The sequence below is a fragment of the Haemaphysalis longicornis genome, unplaced genomic scaffold (assembly GCF_048455015.1).
Source record: "Haemaphysalis longicornis isolate Haplotype H1 unplaced genomic scaffold, Haemaphysalis longicornis Haplotype H1 scaffold_2, whole genome shotgun sequence".
Taxonomy (NCBI): Eukaryota; Metazoa; Arthropoda; class Arachnida; order Ixodida; family Ixodidae; genus Haemaphysalis; species Haemaphysalis longicornis.
Window position 1 is genome coordinate 247,811,680 of NW_027526295.1, and position 22,712 is coordinate 247,834,391.

The 22,712-nt window shown below is 47.7% G+C and overlaps 1 protein-coding gene across 1 annotated transcript; it reads left to right on the forward strand.

The window, feature by feature from the left end:
• Positions 1-751: 751 nt before the first annotated feature.
• LOC144170341 ((3R)-3-hydroxyacyl-CoA dehydrogenase-like) lies at positions 752-12,827 on the forward strand. Its single transcript, XM_077700083.1, has 3 exons — positions 752-960; positions 8,297-8,490; positions 11,188-12,827. Exons 1-3 carry the CDS (start codon positions 810-812, stop codon positions 11,590-11,592), a joined length of 750 nt encoding a protein of 249 aa, XP_077556209.1. The 5' UTR covers positions 752-809; the 3' UTR covers positions 11,593-12,827.
• Positions 12,828-22,712: the final 9,885 nt, after the last annotated feature.

Here is a 22,712-nt window from a genome sequence, read left to right on the forward strand (position 1 = left end):
TCTTCCCTCAGGCGGGTAATCATCTGTAAAAAGCATTAAGCTACGAATTCGAATGTAATAGAAAACCCAACCTGCACTCTTGCTGTTCAAAAACGTTGATTGTAGAACGTGTTCTCGATTCAGAACAATAGCTTAATGCTTTTTACAGATGATTACCCGCCTGAGGGAACAGGCCTAACCGGCTGTTGCGCGCAGCAGAATAATTTTGCAATTAGTGAGAAAGCGTTACAAAATTCGATTTCTTCTTTAGCTGATTTTATACTAACCTAACTACCCCTGCACGCGAAATCTACGGAGAATTACTCGGCACGCAGTGCCCCATTCCATTCTAATAGAATAATTTTTTTTCCTTCTAGCAAAAAAAAAAAAAAAAAAGCATTTCTGCCTTCGCTCGTTGTTTTTGCTAGCGGCAGCCGGAGACCCGCCGCGCTTGCACATCACGCGCTGCACTCTTCACCCCGCATTCACTCGTGTGAGCCTTCCACCGAATGCGCATCCGCGCCACTTTTTACTCACAATATTAAATTGTACAGCCGCATAAGCCGGCCCAGTTGTTTGGTAATGCGTGCGGAGTTTCCCTGAGAGGCTATGCGACTACGTACGCGCAAGCTAGTTTGTAGCGTCCCTACCATGTTTACGACAGCAGTGCCACCGCAAGCGGCCACCCTTGTTGACAGCTGCGGCTTCACACAGGCCGGGCTTCTGTGCATACTACCCCTATTCTATAGATCACTGTACTTCAGAAGGACGCGACACAGCGCGTAAAGATCCGGCTTTGACCACGACTGCAGCATCCAGCATCGGGCAGAATGTCTCTGAGCGGTCGGTTAGCTGTGGTGACCGGCGGTGCGAGCGGCATCGGCAAGGCCACATGCCACGCTCTCGCCGCACAGGGAGCCAAGGTCGTCGTCGCTGACATAAATCTGGACGCCGCCACGGAGGTGGCTCGGTCGCTGCCAGGTGGGTTATTGCTGTAGCAGTTTTTCCGCAACAGCGTTATTACGGCTGCCGTAGAGATACACAACGACGCATAGTATATACCGAAATGATGTCAATATCCTGGTTTTCCTTGTCGTTTTTTACGCAGTTCTAACAATATGCGCTAAAAATCGTACCGAAATTCTACTAATTGTCGACTAATGCATAAGTAATGTTATGCCGCTTGTCTTTATTGAGACTTTTTTAATAGACCAGTTCGACTATAGGCAGCTAAACCAGGCTATTTCATTCATTATTGTTTGCGTAGGGTTTATAAGACCTTGGCTTGGTTTGCTTGTATTGTGTTTTAAAAAAAAAAATTCGCTATAATCTTTACTTACCCTATTATACAAATAAAATGTCTTGGCGAATTATCTCGAAAAAAGGCGCGGAAAGACGTAGACTAAGAAGAGAAATACACAGGACGACGCGCTAACTAGCAACTGGCGACATCAGCACTCGACAAGTCGTGCACGCACTTGATGGGCATTAGTTTTGATTGCCAAGTTAAAAGACTTAAGGAGGCGGGGTTTCCGGATGGCGCTATTGCAGCCACGTGCGAAAAAATCAGGCGTGCCATCAAGCAAGCTAATGACACGGTTGTTTCAGAACCTGCTCCACAAGAAAGAAAACGAGTGGCAAATATCCCGTATGTTCATTGGCTCTCTCATGGCATGAAGAGAGTGGGTTCCCGATACGGCGTGAACGTTGTGTTTTCTGTCGAGAAGAAAGTTGGCCAGATGTGCTCTGCCATTGGCAGACGCATTGATACGCCGGGGCGGCACAAAAAAGGCTGCCACGTGAAACACGGCAAGCAATTTGTTGCTTGCACCCAATCAGTGGTGTATCGACTGCCGCTACCTTGTGGCAAGGCCTACATCGGGCAAACAGGCAGATAGATGCCTGAACATACGACTGCGGGAGCACCACAGTTCGCTGGCGGGCAGGCCTTCCACGCACCTGGCTTCGCACTGTAAAGAGTGCAAGGTACAGGGGGGGTGCAAACCCATGTTCGAAAAAACAACCGTGTTGTTTAGGCACAGGGGCAAGGCAGAAAGGGAGATGATAGAAGCTTAGAATATCAGCCGGGAGGGGTCAATGTGCGTGAGTAAATCTTCAGTCAGTCTGCAAGAAGCAGAGTTGGCGTTTCTGGAACGACACGTGCGGTAATAGCATATCATGGGTTGCACTTTTATGTCGGGGGAAACTTTTATTTGATAATCTATGTATAGGTCTTAATCAGTGAATTATGTATAAGCCTTAATCAGTGAATTATGTCGGTTGGTCGCCCTATATATTTCTGTTTCCTAATAAATGTTGCCAGTTGCTAGTTAGCGCGTCGTCCTGTGTATTTCTCTTTTTAGTCTACGTCTTTCCGCGCCTGTTTTCGAGATGAATCAGCACCAACTAGCCCAACTTGCCATCCTGTTGGCGAATTATGCTTTTTGTGGGATATAAGGCGTTACACTTTCCGGGGACTTTGAAATTTTTTTTGTGGTTCCATATTGTCTTTTTTAAATTATTTTTTTCTTAGTCGGGCGATGACCGCGTGTTAGACTTTTTTTTGTTAGATAATTTTCAGCTTTCTTCCATTCGTTTACCTGTGTTTCAAAATTTCCTTCGACAAATTATCTCCATTTGCACTCCAATAACGATCAAATTTGTTAACCTCGGGCATTGCGCGCAAATACCAGGCAGTGTCCTTCAGTAATACTAGGCAGAAGATGCTTACGCAGTAAAGGTATTCGTATCAAAGCTACTTATGATCGCTGGTTTCCACCGACTTCTACTACAGCCGGCCCTGACAGTGGACGGTATCGGCATGACACGCAAGAGTTTCAAAAAGTAAAGCCGTTCAACCCAAAGTGAAAGATGTCGGAAGTGCAGAGCAGTGATTCGCCATAATGGTCTCTGCCCCATTAACCGCCGTTATCCCCATGTAATTCAAATTCCCCGCCTTCGCAGTGCTCGTGCGCCCCCTGCCTGAAACTGCGCCAGCGGGAGTTCAGTTCTTTTTGTGCTTGCTTTAATTTCGATGGTTGGAGCTGATTTCCGTCAATTCGAACGCGTAATTTTTTTCTTGCGCGGCTGGAGCCTTACTTCAAAGCGACATGAGGTGATATAAGTGCATGCTCGTCTTCCATCCGGGAAACCGATACTGGTGGTATCAGTGTACTACGCACCAGTTAACGGTTCTGCATTTCAACCTTCATTCCAATGGCTGACGGATGTCATAAATCGGTATCCTAATGTCCCTATCGTGATAGGAGGTGATTTCAATGCTAGAAACACAGCTTGGGGGTACACTGATCCAAACAAGCGGGGTCGTGAAGTCGAAGAAGTTACGTCTATGAACAACCTCGCTCTCTTGAACGACCTCACGGTGGCTACTCGAGTTGGAGCACACCCCTCACAACGAGACACGACACCTGACCTCACCTTCGCGTCTCATGGAGTAGCATCAGGGTGGAAAATATACGATACCACGTGGGGCAGCGACCATTTTCCTATTGCGATTACGCTCAAAGGGCGACGGAAAATTCCAAATAAAACTTTACAAGTCACCAACTGGAACAGCTTCCGTGCAATACTAAATGAATCATCGGAGATGCCTACAGATTTTACGTCCTCCGTTCAGATAATCCGGTCTGCAGCAGAGATGTCGCAGGAAGCGGTCACCTGCTCTGAAGACACACCGGCGCTTGATGGTCACCTTGCCAACTTATGGAGAAGAGCTAATGACCTCACATGCAGATACCGACAACTTGGCAAACGACACTGCGACCTGATAAAACTTCGCAAGCAATTTAAAATTATTCGGGATTATCAGAAGCAGCTTGCATATGACAACTGGCAGGAACTGTGCTACCAAATGGGGAAAGAGCGAGGCCTCTCTCGGCTTTGGGGCATCTATAGAAGCATGGCTGGAAAGGGAAAGAAACGGTCGCCGCTTCTCGCCACTCTAACGCTTAGTGCGCCTCCGGACCACGTAGAAAAAAGCATCATTACAACCTTCTTCCCATCAGCTACTTCTACTCCCACTGATTATTTACCTCAAATTACGGTAAATAACCCGGGCCCTTCTCTGGACACTCCTTTCACGCCCGCGGAACTTCAGGCTGCAATACGGCAAAGCAAAACGAAATCGGCACCAGGCCATGACGGCATAACTTGGCAGCATATCCGCAACTTGGATTAACCGCAACTTGAACATCCGCTCAGTTTAATTAACGACTCCTGGCAATCGGGGGATATCCCGGAAACCCTCAAGCATACTTTGATCAATCTCATCCCAAAGCTTGGCAAAGACCCCTCAGAAGTAACCAACCTGCGACCGATCTCTCTTACCCCTACGCTGTGTAAGTTGATGGAACGACTAATAAACAACCGAATGCAATATTACCTCGAACATGTGAAGGCTTGGTTTCATCCTGCACAAACAGGATTCCGACCGAACCTTGGTACGCATGACTGCCTCTGGCTACTTAGAAGAGTAATCAACCGACAAGCGAATCGCCGTGATCTTCCAGACTATGTCCTCACTGTCGACCTCCGCAAGGCCTTTGACAGAGTCGACCAGGCGGCCAGGCGTTCCCCAGTGTACGCGCACAAAACTGGATACGCAGCTTCCTCAAAAATCGGCCGGTTCAGCTCTGTGGCTCACTACCCGGATGGGCAGCAAATATATACTACAACAAGAGGGGAGTCCCACAGGGATCTGTACTGGGCCCCGTACTTTTTAACATAGTTATGGCTCAGCTCGCAAAGGAATTGGAGAAAGAAACTTCGACTCGGTTCGTAATATACGCCGACGATATTACTATTTGGACTGAAGGCAGTGACTATCACACTAAGCAGGACATGATTACAGAACTACAAGCTGCGGTGAACACACTCGAGGATGTTTTACCCGATCTAGGCCTTGAACTAGCCCCGGAGAAAACCGAGCTTCTGGTTGTGACAAACTCCAAAGAAAACGCGCACACAGAGGATGCCATTCTGCATATCGGCGGAAGGGTCATAAAGGCAGCGAGAGGATCAGTTCGGCTCCTTGGCCTCCCCCTCTGTAGCAGTGGCAGTCCCAAGGCCTGGTTGTCACAATTAAGACAAAAATGGAAACAGATGTTTGCACTTATTGTTCGTTTGTCCAATAAGTACGGCGGAGCAAATCAACGTGCATGCCTCTCCATGGCTTGAGCTGTCGCAATTGGCACAATGACATATGGCGCTCCCATTTATGAACTTAATAAGACAAACCTTAAAACTCTTCGTACTCTACATAGAGCTACTCTGAGAGCAATCACCGGCCTTCCAAAACACACCCAAATCGACGCCCTCGAGCGTGCTGTCCCCATCCCTCCAATAGACACTATTATGCAAGGTACGCGATGTCAGGATGAGGCTAAACGCAGCCTCACAAGACAGGGCATTGAACTTATGGCATGGGACGCCCAGAAACCTCCACCGGAAGTGCCTCTACCGACTGCGTTGGCGCCTTGGACGTTCACAGACAATGTCCTAGGATACAGTTCCAGAGCGATACCACAAACCAAGTGCCATGCAAGAAAACGGCGAATTCGGCACCTACAGGACACCAAACTCAAAGGGGAAGTGGACATTTTCACAGATGCAAGCATTACACCGAGTACTGTTGGCACTGCATGGATATGCCCGGAACAAACATCTTTAAATGGCAGCTTTGCACTCGACTATAATAATGCCACCAGTCTGGAAGGTGAATTGTACGCTATAAATAATGCCCTTAGTCATCTATGTTACGATCTCGACACCCGACCCCCTGGACACGTGCGTATCCTCACAGATTCGTTTGAGGCTGTACAAGAACTCCGGAAGCCTTTCTCATCCAACCCAATAGTGAACTCTATTTTGCTGCAAATGGAACTCCTCAGAGGACAGGGTGTACAAGGCCGAATTGACTGGACGCCAGGCCATGAGGACACGAACACAGGAAATCGGGCTGCCCACGAGGCAGCGCAGGAGAGCATCGCTCGTTCCTCTCCACCGAACTCCTCGCTGTCCTCTTCCACGCCCCCAGCTCTCCTCCTGCTCCGACTTAAGAAGGCACGACAACAGGAACACCGGATGGCCTCCCCGACAGGCTACCTCTTCAATGTCGGCACGCAACCGAGAGCGGCTGAAGTGTTCATAAATAAGTTTTGTGCTGACGCTGCGTACACTCCACATATAATTCAGAAATGGACCCGTAGACCTGAAGGACGGGAACATTGCCCTTATTGCAATATGGGCTTAAAATCTGATTTACACCATCTTATTTGGTCACGCGTATACTTCCAAAAGCATCGAACTCAGCTCCTATCACGTCACACCCCGTTTACCTTCTCTGATATATCAGACAACATAGACCGCGGTGAACTTCTTTCGGAGCTTGCTAGCTTCGCAATTAAGAGTGGTCTGGCGCGAGTCGTCTAGCAGGGTGACGCCTAATCCGTCACACTGACTCAAAAACTGTGAAGTGTGAATAAGTTTGAAATGCGAATTAAGTGTGAAATGTGAACTGAGTGTGAACTAAGTGTGAACTGTGAAGTGCGAACTAAGAACTGAAATTGATCATATTCTATATATCGCCCTTCCCATCCCAATCCTAACCACCCCCTCATTGGCTATGGCCTTCCTTTCAAATAAAAGCTTCAACTAACTAACTTTCGGCATCTTTTCGAACGCGCCATTTTTTTTATTGCGCGGCCGCTTTTTTCGCTTACTATCGTAAAAACCAACCCAACGAGCGTTCCTAACTGAATGAACGCGGACGCTGCCGGTTAATTACGTATATTTTGCCTCAAGTGTATCTATAGTTTTCTTAGCGCTAAACAATGGGGAGACGTAGGAGAAGCGCCAGCGGTTCACGAGTTTGGAACGCTTACGACTATATAAACCGCTTGGCTTTCGAAGCCTCTGGGGTACGCCGCGACGACAACGCTACAACAGGACGCCCTGTTGCTCCACTTGGGTCCAGCGAGCGAGCTACGGCGACAAGGCGAGCGCCTAAAGTGCTCTGCACTTAAAAGATGCCTGCGAATCAAACTGTGTGTCAACGTGTGGAAATTACAGCCCACCAAAGCACATACAGAAAGCGTGGAGTCGCATATATATTAACCTGTGCTCCACCTACTACGACATACCTTTGATCGGAGAATGAGAACTTTATTTAATTGATGTGGAAATTTGGTGCAAGACACTAAAAATATTAGTTTCATGTTACAGCACTGGCCGCGTTACAACCAACTGCCGAATGTGCGGGTTCGCAGTTAAATATACAATTTTTATGACATTTATGTTTTGCTGTGCCTATAGCAGTTATTCATTCACGTCCCGCCCCTAATATTAACACTCCGGATTGACCCAGCCGAGAGTACTTCGATCACCTTTGCTACACATATAAGTCTATGTGTAAATATGTGTAAATATGTAAATATGTATAAATATATAAATACAATCTGCCCCGAGCTTGACTGCAATCTCTGTCGAACAAAATATTGTCACGTGACTTAACGCCAAGGAGCGACGATGGCGACGACGACAAGCGTATGAACGAACTTTCGACAGAGGGACCATGCAGCCGAGACGATGCCGACGGAGCAGCGCTTCCCGAGAACGCATCATCATCATTAAACCATTAAACCGCCCGGTAGTTGTCGGCTCGAGCGATTCTCGATCAAGACCCTTCTTCACCATCGCAAACCCTCAGTAGAGCCTAAGGTCAGCCCCAAGTGCGCATTGGCTGTACGCATCAACATTTTTGCACTAACACCCGCCGTGTGCTATTCGTTGCGAGACTCTGAACTCCACTTCCACCGCCCTTGGGGGAGGCCCCAAGAAACGCGCAAAAAGAAATACAACAATACATCGCCAAACCAACGGATATCCGCCTTATGCGACAACGTTGAACAATATCGCGGAGTCACAAGAAAAGCCAAGGAAGCTGCTTGGACATAATTGATGCAGGCATGTTTAGCTTATTTTGGTGACGCCTATAGTTCATCGGTGTAAGCACTACTTGCGGCGTTTGCCATATGGCATTGTCGATACGCACATTTAGGAATTTGTGAATAAGGCGATATACTGCCAAGCATTATGCTACAGTTCACGTGTGCCTCTTCGTGGCTCAAACACTAGATATATATACTTGAAATTTTGTGAGAAATCCAGTGCATGTAATCGTGTACAGAGCTGAAATAATTGTGTATGCCACAACTTTTTAATGGGGCCTGTGTAGTGAACTTTACATATCCTCTTGATTAAGCTATGCATGGGCTTGAAAGAATACGGCTCTTTGCAGGCCCATCGTGCCACACATCTGTATGGTTGGACGTGGGATCCACTGAGTCTGTGGGGCACCTTTTTGCCAATATCAAGGAGGCCGAATCGCTGCCTGTCAGCATCGTGGTGAACAGCGCCGGCATAGCCCGGAAGTCTCTCCTTGTCGACACGACGGATGAAGACTTCGACAAAGTTATGCAAACCAACGTTAAGGTGATTTCCTGAACTATGTCGTTCTTACCATAACCTCTGAAGCAACTTTCCTCCTCTTCTCCCGCCCTCTCTTTTATCCCCTGAACCCCACTTCCCCAGTGCTTGGGTAGCAAACCTAGCTCTAGAACCTGGTTAACCCCCCGGCCTTTCCGTCCTTTCTACCTCCTCAAGTGGAGTTGTCATTGTTACCAGTGTCGAGCCAACCAATTTCACTGCTTTCGAAAAGATATATTTGTTCAGGAAATGTGATTTAAATGGTTGACTTATGAACCTGGATCTACTTCTTTCTACAGCAGTACTGTATTGCGACTTGCTGACGTTGCTGCGACGCCTCTTTGGCCATGTTACGTGACGGATGGTGAGGTTCTCTTGACTAGCTGAGAGAGATGGACGCAGGAAAGCCGTTGACGGGTTTAACAGCACACACATTTAATACACACACCTGGAGAACCCTAAATCAAACCACTCATGAACTCAACTACACACAAATGATAAACACTCAAACCCATAACTAAAAATCCCAAAATAGAATTCTAATCAAAACCCAGAAGTCTCTGCAACAAAGTTCATATACAGTCCAATCCAAGGACCCCTGTCCTTATGTTACTAATTAATCACCGTGTGTCTAGTACTCTCTCTATAACAACTAGTCCCTAGTTGTGTCCTAATCCCTTTGTCCCTATTGGACTGGCGTACCACGGTCGTCGTCACTGACGTGTCGCACCCTTGCGTGACCGCGACTCTGTGCTAGCCGTCGTCGTTTCTTGTTGATGCCGGCATTCGATGCGCGCGGTCGTTCCTTGGACGGCAGACGTGTTTCCTCAGTGGCTACCCCCTGGTAGCCTCTGCCGCTGGAGGTCCCAGGTATGTCTCGCACGAACGTAGCCCTTCAGAGCCGTCGAAGCGAAAGTCGACGGAGCGTGGACGCTGAACAGCTGGTGCCCGACCGATGCCACTGGGGCCACCAAAACACAGGTTGGTGGAGCGCCCAGGACGCTGCAGCCGATGAGAAGTCGGCCCGCTTCTGCCCAGGCTCGAATGGCATGGTCGGTGGCCTCGCCGCGTCCCCCTGGCTCGTTCCTCACGTGCTCCCCCCGCCTCCTGGTTCCGTGCACTTGTGAGCCCCGCTTTTAACCCCTCCGGGCTTGATCCCGCCACACTCTGATTGGCTCCTTGCCTTTTCGTGTCCATATATGGTCATCACGCCACTTGTCTCCTGCGCGGCATTCTCTGATTGGCTGACCAGTGCGCTACCATATCTGGCCATGATGCCTCCGTGTTTAGGCGCGGCGTTCGTTCATTGGTGCGTTCCTGGCGCGCACTTCACATTTCTGTTTCTTTGTTCAATTTTTTCCCCTCTTTATCTCGGTGGGTTTTCATGCATGCCCACTCCCTGGGTGCCCTTTACACAGGACAGGCCAATCATGATACTTTTAAAGACAGCTCTTTGATTTGTCATGGACCATTACTAGCTTTTTTTCTCAGGGCCGATGGATATGCAATTTAACTCACCTTTCAAAGCCTGGCTTGACGGACAAGAAGCAAATACTGACGAAAAGATTATTTTAGACTTGAATTCCCTGAGAGTAAGCAGAAAAGTTGCTTCTGTATCAGCAGCTTGACATTAGATTAAACCATGTTACTAAAAAATAAAGCGTGTATAAAGCGTGTATTTCAGAAAGCACAACCTTGATGAGTGGATCCGAAATGAGAACAGGGAGTCCTAAAAGATGACCAGGGGGTATTTGAAAGCTTCCCAGTGCCCCCCATAAAACTCTCTCGCCCTTTTTTCTTTTTCCCCCTAATCGGTGACAATGCAAAAAAAGCGACTTTACCTTTTACCGCAAGGCAAATCTGTTTATTTGACTTCTCCGCAAGGGCCGCGGTTGAAAGTTGGCTTTTCGCATAACATTACGGCTGTTCAGGAAAAACAAGAAGTTAAGTTCGGTTTAAGTAAATTTTGGGGTTGTATTTATACACCTCCTTGGTTACACGCCATGTTGCAATATTTCTCCGAGCTTCCCTTCGGACATGCGGCGCCACTTAGTATGCATATGTCGAAACATCAAGGTAGTGCTAAAGAGGGAGGGGTACTTGAAATTTAGGCGACACGTACGAGAGTTGGAGGTACGTCATATTTCTTAGCAACAGTACTTTCCTTTATTGCCACACTGAGTGTTTAGCGATGCTAGGAGTCATTATGTTGTCACCACCTCTGTTCGGGAACCACGTCGACCCCCATGATGTGTTTTTTTTCTGACTGCTAAAAGTGTGCTAAAGCATACGCAGGGCTGCAGTTGAACTTAAGTCATTTCGATGCGCCTAATTAATATTAAACGCTCAGATTATCCTGGCCGGTATAGGAACTTCCAAAAGAAGGGACTATGGTTTCCCGCTAAAGTTTTTAAAAAGAGGATGCAAATATAAGTTTCGGTATCAAGGAACAAGGGTACCAGTTTTTTGTCTTTAACAGAGAATGGGTAAGAACAACCGCAATTATTTAGCGTGATTTAAAGGAATTTCTAATGATAAATCAGCCATTTGATTGGTGTGTGCATTAGAGGAAAGCTATCCAGTCCGGCTGGGGTGATTCCACTGTACTCTTTGAGCCATTCATCCTCGGGCATTGATATTTGTGTGGTCCATATTGTCGTATGCATGGTGACCACGTATACGCACGCTGTGTTTTCCCCACAGGGCACGTTCCTTATGACGCGGGAGGCCGCAAGAAGCATGATCGCATCGGCCGTGCCGAATGGAGTCATCGTAAACGTCGCCAGCATCGTGGCCAAGACGGGAATGACCACCTTTGGAGCGTACGCAGCCTCCAAAGGGGCCGTGGTCGCCCTCACCAAAACAGCGGCACAGGAGTTGGGCCCGCATGGCATCCGTTGTAATGCCGTCCTTCCGGGAGGTACACGTACGCCGATGACCATGGCACTGAGTGATGAAAGCGCGGAGAAGCTCTTGGCAGCCAGCACTCCCTTAGGGCGGTTTGGCCAGCCCGAGGAAGTGGCCGAGACCATTGCTTTTCTGTGCTTCCCGAACAGCTCTTACGTTACCGGCGCCGCCTTCGAGGTGACGGGCGGATTCTGCATGTGAGCGCTCGCATCCTGCTGTGCGAAGCTTTGGCCAGCTGCTACGTCAGACAGCTGCCAGGCGGGCTCGTTCTGATTGGGTTCGCACGACCACCTGCGTGCCCCCCTTTGTTAGGGGCCTCTGTAGCTAACTGTAAATAATTCAGATCGGCAGCAGTGCGTGCTCCGTGTGGTGCGCAGCTGATTTCTTTGCTCTCAAAAAAGCTAACGAGTATGACTGTGCTGGGGGCACGGGCTGTGTGTGTAAGGTGCGTGTATCTGGGTGTTCTAAACTTCAATGTGAGGTGGAGAATGTGTAGAGGACAAGGATGTTCGCTGTCCTTGAAATAATTCGAAAAATTTTATTAATCCTCCGAATTCTTTCTCGAATAAACACGCAAACAAACAGATGAACAAGCAGGTGAAAAACCTCTATATTCCGCGTAGGGTACCCAGGAACAAAAGTTCACTTCTCAGGCGAGCTCCGAGGGCTCACTAACGAATGTGGATGCGTGCAAGCCAGTGAAAGTCTTGCAGCGCTGGCGGAGCACATGCATGGTCAAAATTGCGGCACGACTGCTACATGTAAATCGAGCGGAATAGCTGTAGCGACAAACCGACGGAGCCACAAGAGTGTTATAGCCCTGGTGGAACCAGAATCTCTGAGCGAAACACGTGGCCGCATAAAAGGTTGAGCCGCGGTAATTTCAAACCGCACCTGCGGAGTCGACACCTGTTTATGAAGGCTAAACTCATTGAAGACCCATCTACAGCTTCGCTCGACAAATGTACGCGCATGCCCAGTATTGATTTCTAGCCAGTTTATGAATACTCGGGCGGTGTCAGTAGATTTTGATTTCGTTCAGTGGGGCTCAGTCGTACAACATGAAACGACTGCGCCAGGGTTACGGCAAAATAAAGTAAGGGTTTTCTTGTAAGCAAAGCGTGGTAGGAATGGAAGGGGGCGCCTCAATAATGAATCATCCTACGTGTGCCTCGACACTGCTGCGGAATGTTTGGCGCACATATTGTAAAGTGAATATGTATTAGAAAAAAATGAGTCTAGTTTTGGGGTATGAAGTCTCTTTTGTTATCAATCAATCAATCAATCAATCAATCAATCAATCAATCAATCAATCAATCAATCAATCAATCAATCAATCAATCAATCAATCAATCAATCAATCAATCAATATTATTGAAGACGTCTGGAAAACTGAAACCCTTTATTTTTGCAGAGCCAGGACAAAATAGAAGACAAGTAAAGCAAAAGGGCAGGAAAGCATGACACGAGGAATTTATTAAGATAAGATAAGTTTAATTTTGTATGACTCCTCCAACAATAAGGTGGACCGGAATAAAAAAAAAACATAAATTATAGGAGCTACATAGACAGAGGCTAAAAATATTGCTACAAAAGCAGGTTGTTGCTCCTCTTTTGGAAAATTTTGGAGCGGTGTGTTGCAGGCGCGTGATGGGTTCATCCGCACGTATCCGTTGTTGGTGTTCTGGGGGTTGGAGTTCGGCTTATGATACACTTTTTCTAAACATTATTTCCGGCCCGGATGATCGTGACGGCCATCCAACTCCCCTTTCCTGGTTTCCCTCTTCCCCATGTAGGCTACAAAGCCTCCTAATCACCAATAAAGTTAATTCATTCATTTAATTTCCGTGAAGACAAAGATGCGAGGTCAGAATATGATGGAAAAAGGATGACGAAGAGCGATAGTGGTGACCGGACATCTTCTGTCTGTGTGATATGTGTACTATATTGTTATTTTTAGTTCACAGAGGCGTTGTAGTAGCGACATGTTTCTTTGTGTCCGCTGATACGCCTTGTTTTTCTTGAAAGTACTAATGATGATGATTAGTGGCGCTGCCTTTGAATCGGGGTTTCGGTTGTCAGCAACTGGCGTGCCTGTTTTATTCCACTTACTGGCCCTACTCCTAGCTAAGCTAATAGATTTGCTTCCTCCCTCCCATCTCCCCCTCACCCGCTGTTTTAAACTCTCATCGCTCCCACCCCATTTTTTTTCCTCCCCCCGCTGTTCTAAATTCTCATCCATATGATTACTCCGCCTGCATACCCATCCCTTCCCTAGTTTTGCTCCACCACCATTACAGCCGCCTCTTTGTCACCTCTATGGCCCTGAAGTCAATGAGGCTCCGCCTCACCCCAAATCCCAAAGCCTCCGCCAACGTCGTTTCTCCTTCGCCCCGCGGCGGTCGTAGCTCTGTGCAGCCCCTGATAATATGGTATATAGTTTCCCGATCAATGTCACAGCATAAACATGTTTCATCCTGCTTCCTGTCGATACCCGTGTGTACCTGGTTACTCAGGCACCCCGCCCGGCCTTCAAAGAGGAATGCACTGCCTGTCGTATTGCGATAGAAACCTTCCTTCCTTCCTGATTTCTAGTTTCTCTGTCCTATAAGTCTGCAGGGATTTTTTTAAAGGCGATAGACTTTCTTGGACTACTCAAACGCATAAATTTTGGTCTGTCTGTATGTCTTTCTGTCGTCTGTTTGCCTGTCTGTCTGTGATTCGATTGAGCCACCCGGCCAAAGTGAAACAGAATCTGCGCAATAGTCTTATATATACCCACAGCCAAACCTAAACGCCTAAGTCCGGTAACAACTTTCATACTTGTCAACATTGTTAAACAAGAACAAAACATTCCGCAATTGTGAGGCAGAAAATCAATTCGTAAGTGGTATTTGCAGTGTTCCTTCGTTTAAAAAAAATCATGGATGCTCGTCTTTTTTTTTTTTTTTTGCGATATCAAATGAAATAATACATCAAGTGCAGAAAATCGTCGCCTGCTGTTGCCCTCGCCACTATAGATCCTGGCGGAAACGGCAACAGTAACGAAAGGTTCCACTTGATAGTAGGTTCCACGTTCCGCTTAGAATGCACGTGGAGCAGGTCAACGTGGTTCTATAAACATTGTAGTAGGGTGCTTCGAATCACGCGCGTCTCCGACATACGGCAGCGCTGGCATCGAGTCCCCCGGCCTGGAGCAGTAGAACACGGTAAATTTAAATTGAATTGAGCAAACCTCTAGCGTGTTATCTTGGGAGAAACGAGACGGGAGGTTAATTGACTTGAACAAACCTCTAGCATGTTATCTTGGGAGAAACGAGACGCGAGATTAACGACATCAGAGATGAGCGGGAAAGAGAAAGGAGGCGTTTACATGGCAGAGGCGCCAGTCGACTTTCGTTTTTCGTGGGCATTTGCAACGGAAGCAGCAGATACGCGGCCATTTTTTTTCATTCCCGTATGAGCTATTTTTCAGACCATTTATGTTTTCGTGGTTTCATTAACTTTTCTTGGTTCTTTCTATAAGGCAGGAGTGGGCAAATATTTCACACGCAGACTTGCGCCGTGGTGAATATTTTCGCGTGGCTTATATTTTTATAAAAGGTACAAGTTATTGTTAGGTATTGGGTAATGACACCCCGGAACATATTTTTATACGACGTATATATTCGAAACGAAGCCGCATTCGTTGTCCGCTTATAAGGCCCCAAGGCCCCAAGACCGCGTATAAGGCGTATAAGGCCCCAAACCGGCCTTGCACACCGCCAGCTGTTCGCCGGCCATTTTCGATGCCATACGAGGGTATCTCCGGAGGTCTAGTGTTGCTTTTTAGTACAACTGTCTATAGACCGTTGAAGAACAATACCAACAAGTTTCGTATTGTTTATTTTCCAAAATGTCAATTACGCTGCAATGCAGGATGCTTGTAGTGCTGAACTCATTTATCGCGCAACAGCTATTCGGGGAAAGCTTGCATGGCGCGATTTTAGCGCATCGCACCTCATTCCTGCAAGCAGGGGAGCAGGGGTGCAATCGCAAGTCACAAGATGGTAATAAAACGCAAGTTTTTGTTTTGAGAGATAACTGACAGTGAACGTCAACAAGCATCAACCAAGAGTTTTGTTTTCAACTCCATGCAGGTTTTTTCGCATCACGTGCTTGTCTCGAATACTGTGCTGGCCGTAAATGCAAAGTCAGTCGTTGACAAGATGTTTTTACGTCACATGGGAACAAACTGGCCTCTGATAATGTCAACCCGCCAGATGTCTTCCTGGGAACCACCCAGAACTACGCATTTTGAAATGGAGGTTGTGCTTCTCCGAAAGGCACGGGAATTACGCGTGCTAACATTCTTTTTATATCTGACAAGCCGTTCAGCGCAAGTCAACATTTTCACTAGGGATGTGTTTTTGAAATGTACGCGTAAAAAATGTAAATTCGATTTTTTTTCCTACTATCGGTGGTTTGTTATACACAACTGCTTTTTATCACTTTCTACGGTTTCACAAAAAAATTGATATTGATATTTTTTTCGCAGCTATAATACATGAAAACATATTACGAACTGGTGGTGATGGAAAGCGTGTTAACTCGTCTGCATTTCAAGTTGCTGCAATATATAGTAGCAGAAAAAAATGTTTCCTTAGACCACTAAACATCGGTCGATTTTCCGCAGTAACGAAAGAGTTGAAAGCACTATCTGAAAACGTGAGAACGTTTCTTGTGTTTACGGAACGTAATGTAACCATGCCAACCTTTCCAGTCTCCGTAGCAAAATAACCGCTCTCGAATAATGTTAACCTGAGACCGCCTGATGTACGCCGGTGGTATCTGCGTGCAATTTAAGCGTACGTCAGACGACATCGCGTAGCCGACTGGCCCCGTTCGAGTAACCCACGCCCCATGCAAGAAAAGACACAGTTTTAGCATAATTATGCGAAGCTGCTGAGGCATTTCGGAGCGGCGGCATCTACTATGGACAATTTGCACCGCAGCCAATTCAGAATGCTTAAATGGGTGCACTGAAGTCGCGGTGTGGGCTCTCGAAATGAATACTTCTTAGGAGCGCCAAAAGACCGAAGGGACGACAGTGCTCAGGACGAAGGCTATACGCGGCAACTGATTTTTTACTAATCACAGTGTGTACTCTAATTACAAAGAATAAGTTGCACCAATTGGACTAGGGAAGGTAATCTTTGGAGTCCCCACACATTGTACCGCGTACGGCTAGGTCTCCCGCACTTGATCTCCCCTTCAGAAGATTAGCAAGGAAGACTACCGAAAATCGGGCAGCGCCATCACGTGACACTTTTCATATTTCGGTGATTTATTTTTCAGTCACAAAAATGAGTACGCAATTAGTACGTCGTTGAATATACGACAGTTAGGTGCTCCTCTGGGGAATCTACAAGTGCCTCATCGACACTTTAATGATTGGGACAGTACTTCTGGAGTTAAATAATTAATTACAATTAATTAATTACAATTTATTTAACGAAAAATTACTGTCCGCTATTCAACTGTACTCGAAACATGCAGTAAGTTTTGTTCGAGTCACGCCATTGCTCTTTTTCAAAATACTGGTGCATTATAGTTGGGGCACCCTGTGTGTATCGCTGTTAATTTTGATTTTTGTGTAACGAAGTTGTACAAAAAAAGCCTTCCAACCCCAGCAAGCGAAAAAACTCGGCGCACGCAGGGCAATAGAGTACAGAAAGCAGTGCCGCAAAGCCGTCCTCTGAGGGAGCAAAAAAACGGAAATTATTCCGTCTAATCAAATCCCTATCGAAGTCCAGATGCTCCCGCAGGGCGGGGCTCGAAGCTAGGCCGCAGTCGCATGTACTTGTGTGTATACGCTACTACGACCGGCCCCCCATTGTGCCTTCAAACTTAGTTTCCAAGTTATCCCGCAGGCCGCAACGGGGAGCCTCCATGCATACGGTGCGAAAGTGCTATATAAGTGTACCGCTCAGCTGTCGCGGAGTACCTTCAAAGTACTCCATTACAGACTAGCTAGAAGCGGCACTCCCACAAAAACCGGTCAAGTCTTGACGAATGAAAAAGGTGGCGGCTCGTCCCCTACTTAGGCCGAGCCTCCATCCTTGCGTTTGTAAAGTATCTTCATTAATTCATTTACTGCAAGATGACTGACCCACTAGAGGGAAAGGGGTTCTGGAAGCGAAAGAAAAAGGTTATGCACATAGCATTACTTGCTGCATATTGTCGCGTAGTCGGGGACTACACAGGTTTTCTTCAAGCAACAAAAATTTATAGGAGCGAACTTGTGCTCCGCAAAAACTCAAAGCACATACAAGTGGCGTTAGAAGCACTTAACGAAGTGACGGGCGCTGGCTGGCGTCGGCGAATCGAATGCCGCGGTGTCTGCTCGGCGAGAATTCATCTTTCGGCGTGATTGTTTCTCGTACCGTGTAATTACACCGAGAACACTGGAGATCACAGATTATTATTCTAGCCCAGTAACAACAGGGCAATACACACTCTCCCTATCAAATGAGACAACCCGTGCGGCATCAAAAATAAAGAATGAAACATGCGCTTCTTTCGGGCCGAGAGCGTCGTCGTGATGTGCCGGGATCACCATTGGGGATAACCTCGTAGGTAAGTTGGCCAACACGTCATAGCATCCAGTAGGGTCCGAAATACCATCACAGAAGTTTCTCGCTTTACGTGTCGTCGGATTAGAGTCGAAACCACTACAAGTTCTCCTGGGTGGTACTCGGTGTCTCGGCGTCGGAGGTTGTAGCGTCCGGCATGCAGCAGCTTCTGGTCTGTTGTACAAACTCGAGCATGCTGGCGGGCCTCCTCCGCACGTTGAAGATATCCTTGAATATCGGGGATGGGGTCGTCGTCTTCTACGTGCGGCAGCAGGGCGTCAATCATCGTAGTCGGCCGTCTTCCGTAGACAAGCTCGAATGGTGTCATGTGCTTAGTTTTCTGGATAGCCGGGTTCATCCGCACAGACATCACACGATGCTCGCGGACAAAGGCCTCCACCTTGTCATTCACTTCCAGGAGTACAGCACGGCGCCCACGAAGGGAAGTTTTCGAACGTTGCATGCAGCTGCCCGTTCAGCTTAAGCCGATAGCGTACTTTTTTTTTTCCGGTGAAACCGAACTGGCACTGTATACGGACATGCGGCTTTGGCATACCTTGTAAGTTTTAAATGCTGCGTAGAACTGGCGCTGAGTGCCATAACTCATCTTTAACAAGAAGAAAATGGCATGAGCGCATTTGCTGGAGAAACGAAAGAATATGGCTGCCGGTATCTGGTCACAAACAAACAAACAGTGAATCAGTGAATCAGTGACCTCGTATTTTCGAATTCAGAGGCTAGGTGGTGCACCAGTCGGCTATCTGTAAAAGTTATGGACGGTATTCTTTAAAACATATTTGGTGCCAAACTTACTCGTCGTAAATTAATTTTATTGGCTCGTTGAGTAAAGCAATAAATGATTTATTTTTTCGTCACCAGAAGTAACTTCTTGGTTGCGCCGTCCAGCGGATTCCTTAGCCGAAAACTGCTAGTGAGGTGGTTTCGATTTTCTCGCCCCCTATACTGCAGTGGTTGCGATGCTTCGCCGCGTATAGTACAAAACGGGAACCTCCCACTCCGGCCTGGTGACAACCACATATACTATAGCTAAAACGGGCTGAAAGCGAGGAACTCTGTATATGCACCATTTGCGCCAAACGAAATAATTTATTTATTATTGAGTATTGAGAGGGGAGGAAGGGGGGGGGGGGGTCTTTACGCCTCGTAGTTTCACCTGAGCTATGGGGCACGCCGTAGTGGCTCCGGATTTATTTTTAACGTGCGCCGAAACTTTGACACGGCTAAATGGAAAGGCCTCCGTGCAAACCCGCAACAAGCAAAAATACTGTAGCAACGCACACTGCTGCAGCACACGTTCCCGCTCATAAAGCGCGGCCCAACGCACCACCACGGGTATGTGATACTCTGAGCGCACGCATCACTTTGATAGAATAACAGTAGCAACTCTAGGGTATGCGCAGACCATGGGGCCCAACGTTTTGCGCTAAGGTTCTAATTATACCCTTCCACACCTAAGGTTCTAAGCACCTATACCCGCTCACAATGTTTGGTTTTCGTACCAAACTATCCGCGCAGGACATTCTTTTGCAACTTAAGGAGCAGGTGCTAGACCATCTCAGCCGGACCACGCCTCGCATCATCCTTGCGCTGGACGCAAAAGGCGCAGTTGACAACGTTACTCACCAAGTGATTCTATATGCGGGTCTCGAGCCTTCAACTACGTTTCAACGTTTCTCCGAGAGCGCACGGCCACTATCAAGCTCGGAAGTCTAGCCTCGCCCATCATCAGAACACCCCCTAAAGGCACACCGCAAGGATATGTAATATCCCGCCCTACTTTTCAATTTCGCATTACTTGAATTACCTACTCTTCTGAACAAAATACCCAACCTGCTGCATGCTATATACGCTTACGACATTACTTTCTGGATTAGCTCTGGTTCCAGTGGAGAACAACAAGACGCCCTCCAAAAAGCTGTAGATACCACCGTCAACTACCTGCATCCCAGGGGCCTGACCTGTGAACCTGCCAAATCAGCCCTTCTCATTTTGTGGGCCCGGTCACGTGGCCGCCCTCCTCCTCCCACACCTGATCCTGAAGTGTCGATTCAAGGCGAACTTATCCCCTCGGTGACCACCCTCCGCGTCCTCGGCGTCCCCTTCCATCGGGACGGCACGGGTACAGCGCTCCTTCCGCAACTCCAGACATCCATTACTCGCCTAACCCATCTTATCCCCAGAATCCGCAGCCGACATCACGGCCTCACAGAATCGGAAATTTGTCGTCTGGTCTAAGCTCTTTTGATCAGCAATCTTCGACCACAATCTTCGATACCTCAATCTTCGACCACAAGAGACCGCAGAAATTGAAGCCCTCGTTCGTAAAGCCTACAAAGCGGCCCTTGGCCTCCCCATTTACACGTCAACGGACAAACTGCTCAAGCTGGGAATACACAACGTCCTTGGAGAGCTTGTGGAGGCTCAGGGAAACTCCAAACTTCAACGCCTCAGCTACACGCCAACTGGTCATTCCGTTCTCCGCATGCTCGGCTACCCTACGCCGCCAAATTCAGACCGACCACAACGCCTCCGAACTACCATCAAACACCGTATCCACGTTTTCCCCATATCGCGCCATATGGATCCCACCTTCAACCAAGGCCGTCGGGAAGCGGGGGTCCGCTATCTCATAAAGAAGCTAGCGGATGACCCCCAGGTCCGTTATACTGACGTAGCCTATGACTCCTGCACTCGACGCACAACTTTGGTCACCCTAAATCCTGCCGGCAGTATCTCCACGGCTGCCACCGCGCACACCAACAAAATACAAACGGCAGAAGCTCTGGCAATCGCCTTCGCAGCCACCACCCACGCCAAGCATCCGACGGGCTTGTCAAGCTGCTCTATGGAGCTTTTATAGTCAGCCTTGCGATGTACTAACGATACAATGAAATAAAAGATACCTCTCCTCACCTCACATCGCTGTAGTTTCCCACTCACAGCAGGCATGCCGCCTCTACCAGGCAGGTCTAGCCCCACCCCAGGCCATTCCTCTCCTCCCCTGACGAGACCACCATTACGATCGTCTGGACTCCCCGACACTCCGGCCTTCCGGGGAATGAAGCGGCCCACGCCGCCGCCCGAGCTCTGCACTTCCGGGCATTCTCCACCGATGGTCAAGTGATCTCATCACCCCGCACGAACGACCACGACCTCCTTCAAACTCCTATTGATAATACGTACAATGCCCTTCTGTCCCACTACAGCCTTACCCGCCGAGTCTACCCCCCTCCACATTACTCCCTAGCCAAGCAGCAAGCCATATTCTATCGTCGCCTACGGACCTGTACCTTTTTCAATCGAGTCATCCTCCACCAGATCGCACCCACTATCTACTCCCGCCAATGCCAACACTGCGACACCCCACTCACCACATTCCACCTTGAATACTCCTGTCCCCACTCCCCTAACCCACCCCCCTTCCCCACCCCGGGAGCAGTGGGAGACTGAGCTGACCAGCCCGGACCCGGCCCGCTAGAGGGCCTTGGTTTCTCGGGCCATTGAGTCGGCCCGGTCAAGAGGCGTCCTGGACTAGGGACGCTCCACCACCACCATTTTCCCTTTCCCTTTTGCTATAATAAACGTTTTCTACTACTACTACTAAAATGAGTGGGTTTTCACAGTGGTGGACGACATTAGGCCGAACGTCCGGCCGTCACACATCCGTGTCGGTGCCTCCTTAGCTGCGCATCAACCTTTGCGCAAGCGACGTGTCATCATTCATTCATTTATCCGTATTCTGTACAGGATTAATTTTCTGGTCAATCTAAGCACACAGTGCTTGTAAAGTGACCAGGCAGCTGGTGAAACAACACATTTCAATTACATTTCATGAAAAGTAACGCAATAATACTTTCGTATGTACACTGAACTCTTCGCAGTGCATGAAACAAAACAACACATAAAACGCACACACGAAGGAGCGTCTTCTTGCTCCCAAAAATTCATCAAAAGAAATTAAATGTTATAGTAACTCTTATGAAATGAATATAGCAATAGCACACTCACAGGAATACAATTCAATTCGACTTCGAAAACGTACAGACATAAAGTAACATGAATATGCCACATTATGATTATGATGATGATCATCATCGTATTGATATTCATAATCATCATTATCATCATCAACAGTCTAGTTGTTCTCACTGTAGGACGAAGGCTACAGTCTACTCCCAAATATCTACATTCACGAGTAGCATTAGCATTTGCCCAAGGTACACTAGTGAGCGGAAGGGCCTTGAGGCAGCATTACTACGCTTAACACTCGCCGTCTGTCCGAACAGAAGATTTCGGGCACGTGGGCTGACAACAGGAAGCAAAACCTAGCCGTTAAAGCCCTGCTTATACTCCTTAGTGACTCCTGTCTGGATTGTCGGCTCTAGTTCGCGAAAAAATTGAATAGACTGCGGAATAATATCGTATATATATATTTTTATATATTGACGATAGCCATGTGCTGAGAAGGGGTCTGGGAAAATCTGATTCGGCGGACCGTTGCATGTGAGACGTTTATTGGTCTTACTGCATGTACATAGTTCAGTCACCGATTTCACTCGCATTTTAGTCCCCAGCACCTCGCCCCAGTGTGAAGTCGCAGGCCCAAGATCAGTTTCTCAGTCCGACCTCTTCTCCTTTTCAATAAACATTTACTCTCTCTCTCTCTCTCTCTCTCTCTCTCTCTCT

Bases quoted from the DNA above. Each gene is read 5' to 3' on its own strand.
- LOC144170341 (XM_077700083.1), top strand. From the start codon at position 810: ATGTCTCTGAGCGGTCGGTTAGCTGTGGTGACCGGCGGTGCGAGCGGC. The intron at 961-8,296 runs GTGGGTTATTGC...GGCTCTTTGCAG, and splicing joins GGTGGCTCGGTCGCTGCCAG to GCCCATCGTGCCACACATCT. The intron at 8,491-11,187 runs GTGATTTCCTGA...TTTTCCCCACAG, and splicing joins TTATGCAAACCAACGTTAAG to GGCACGTTCCTTATGACGCG.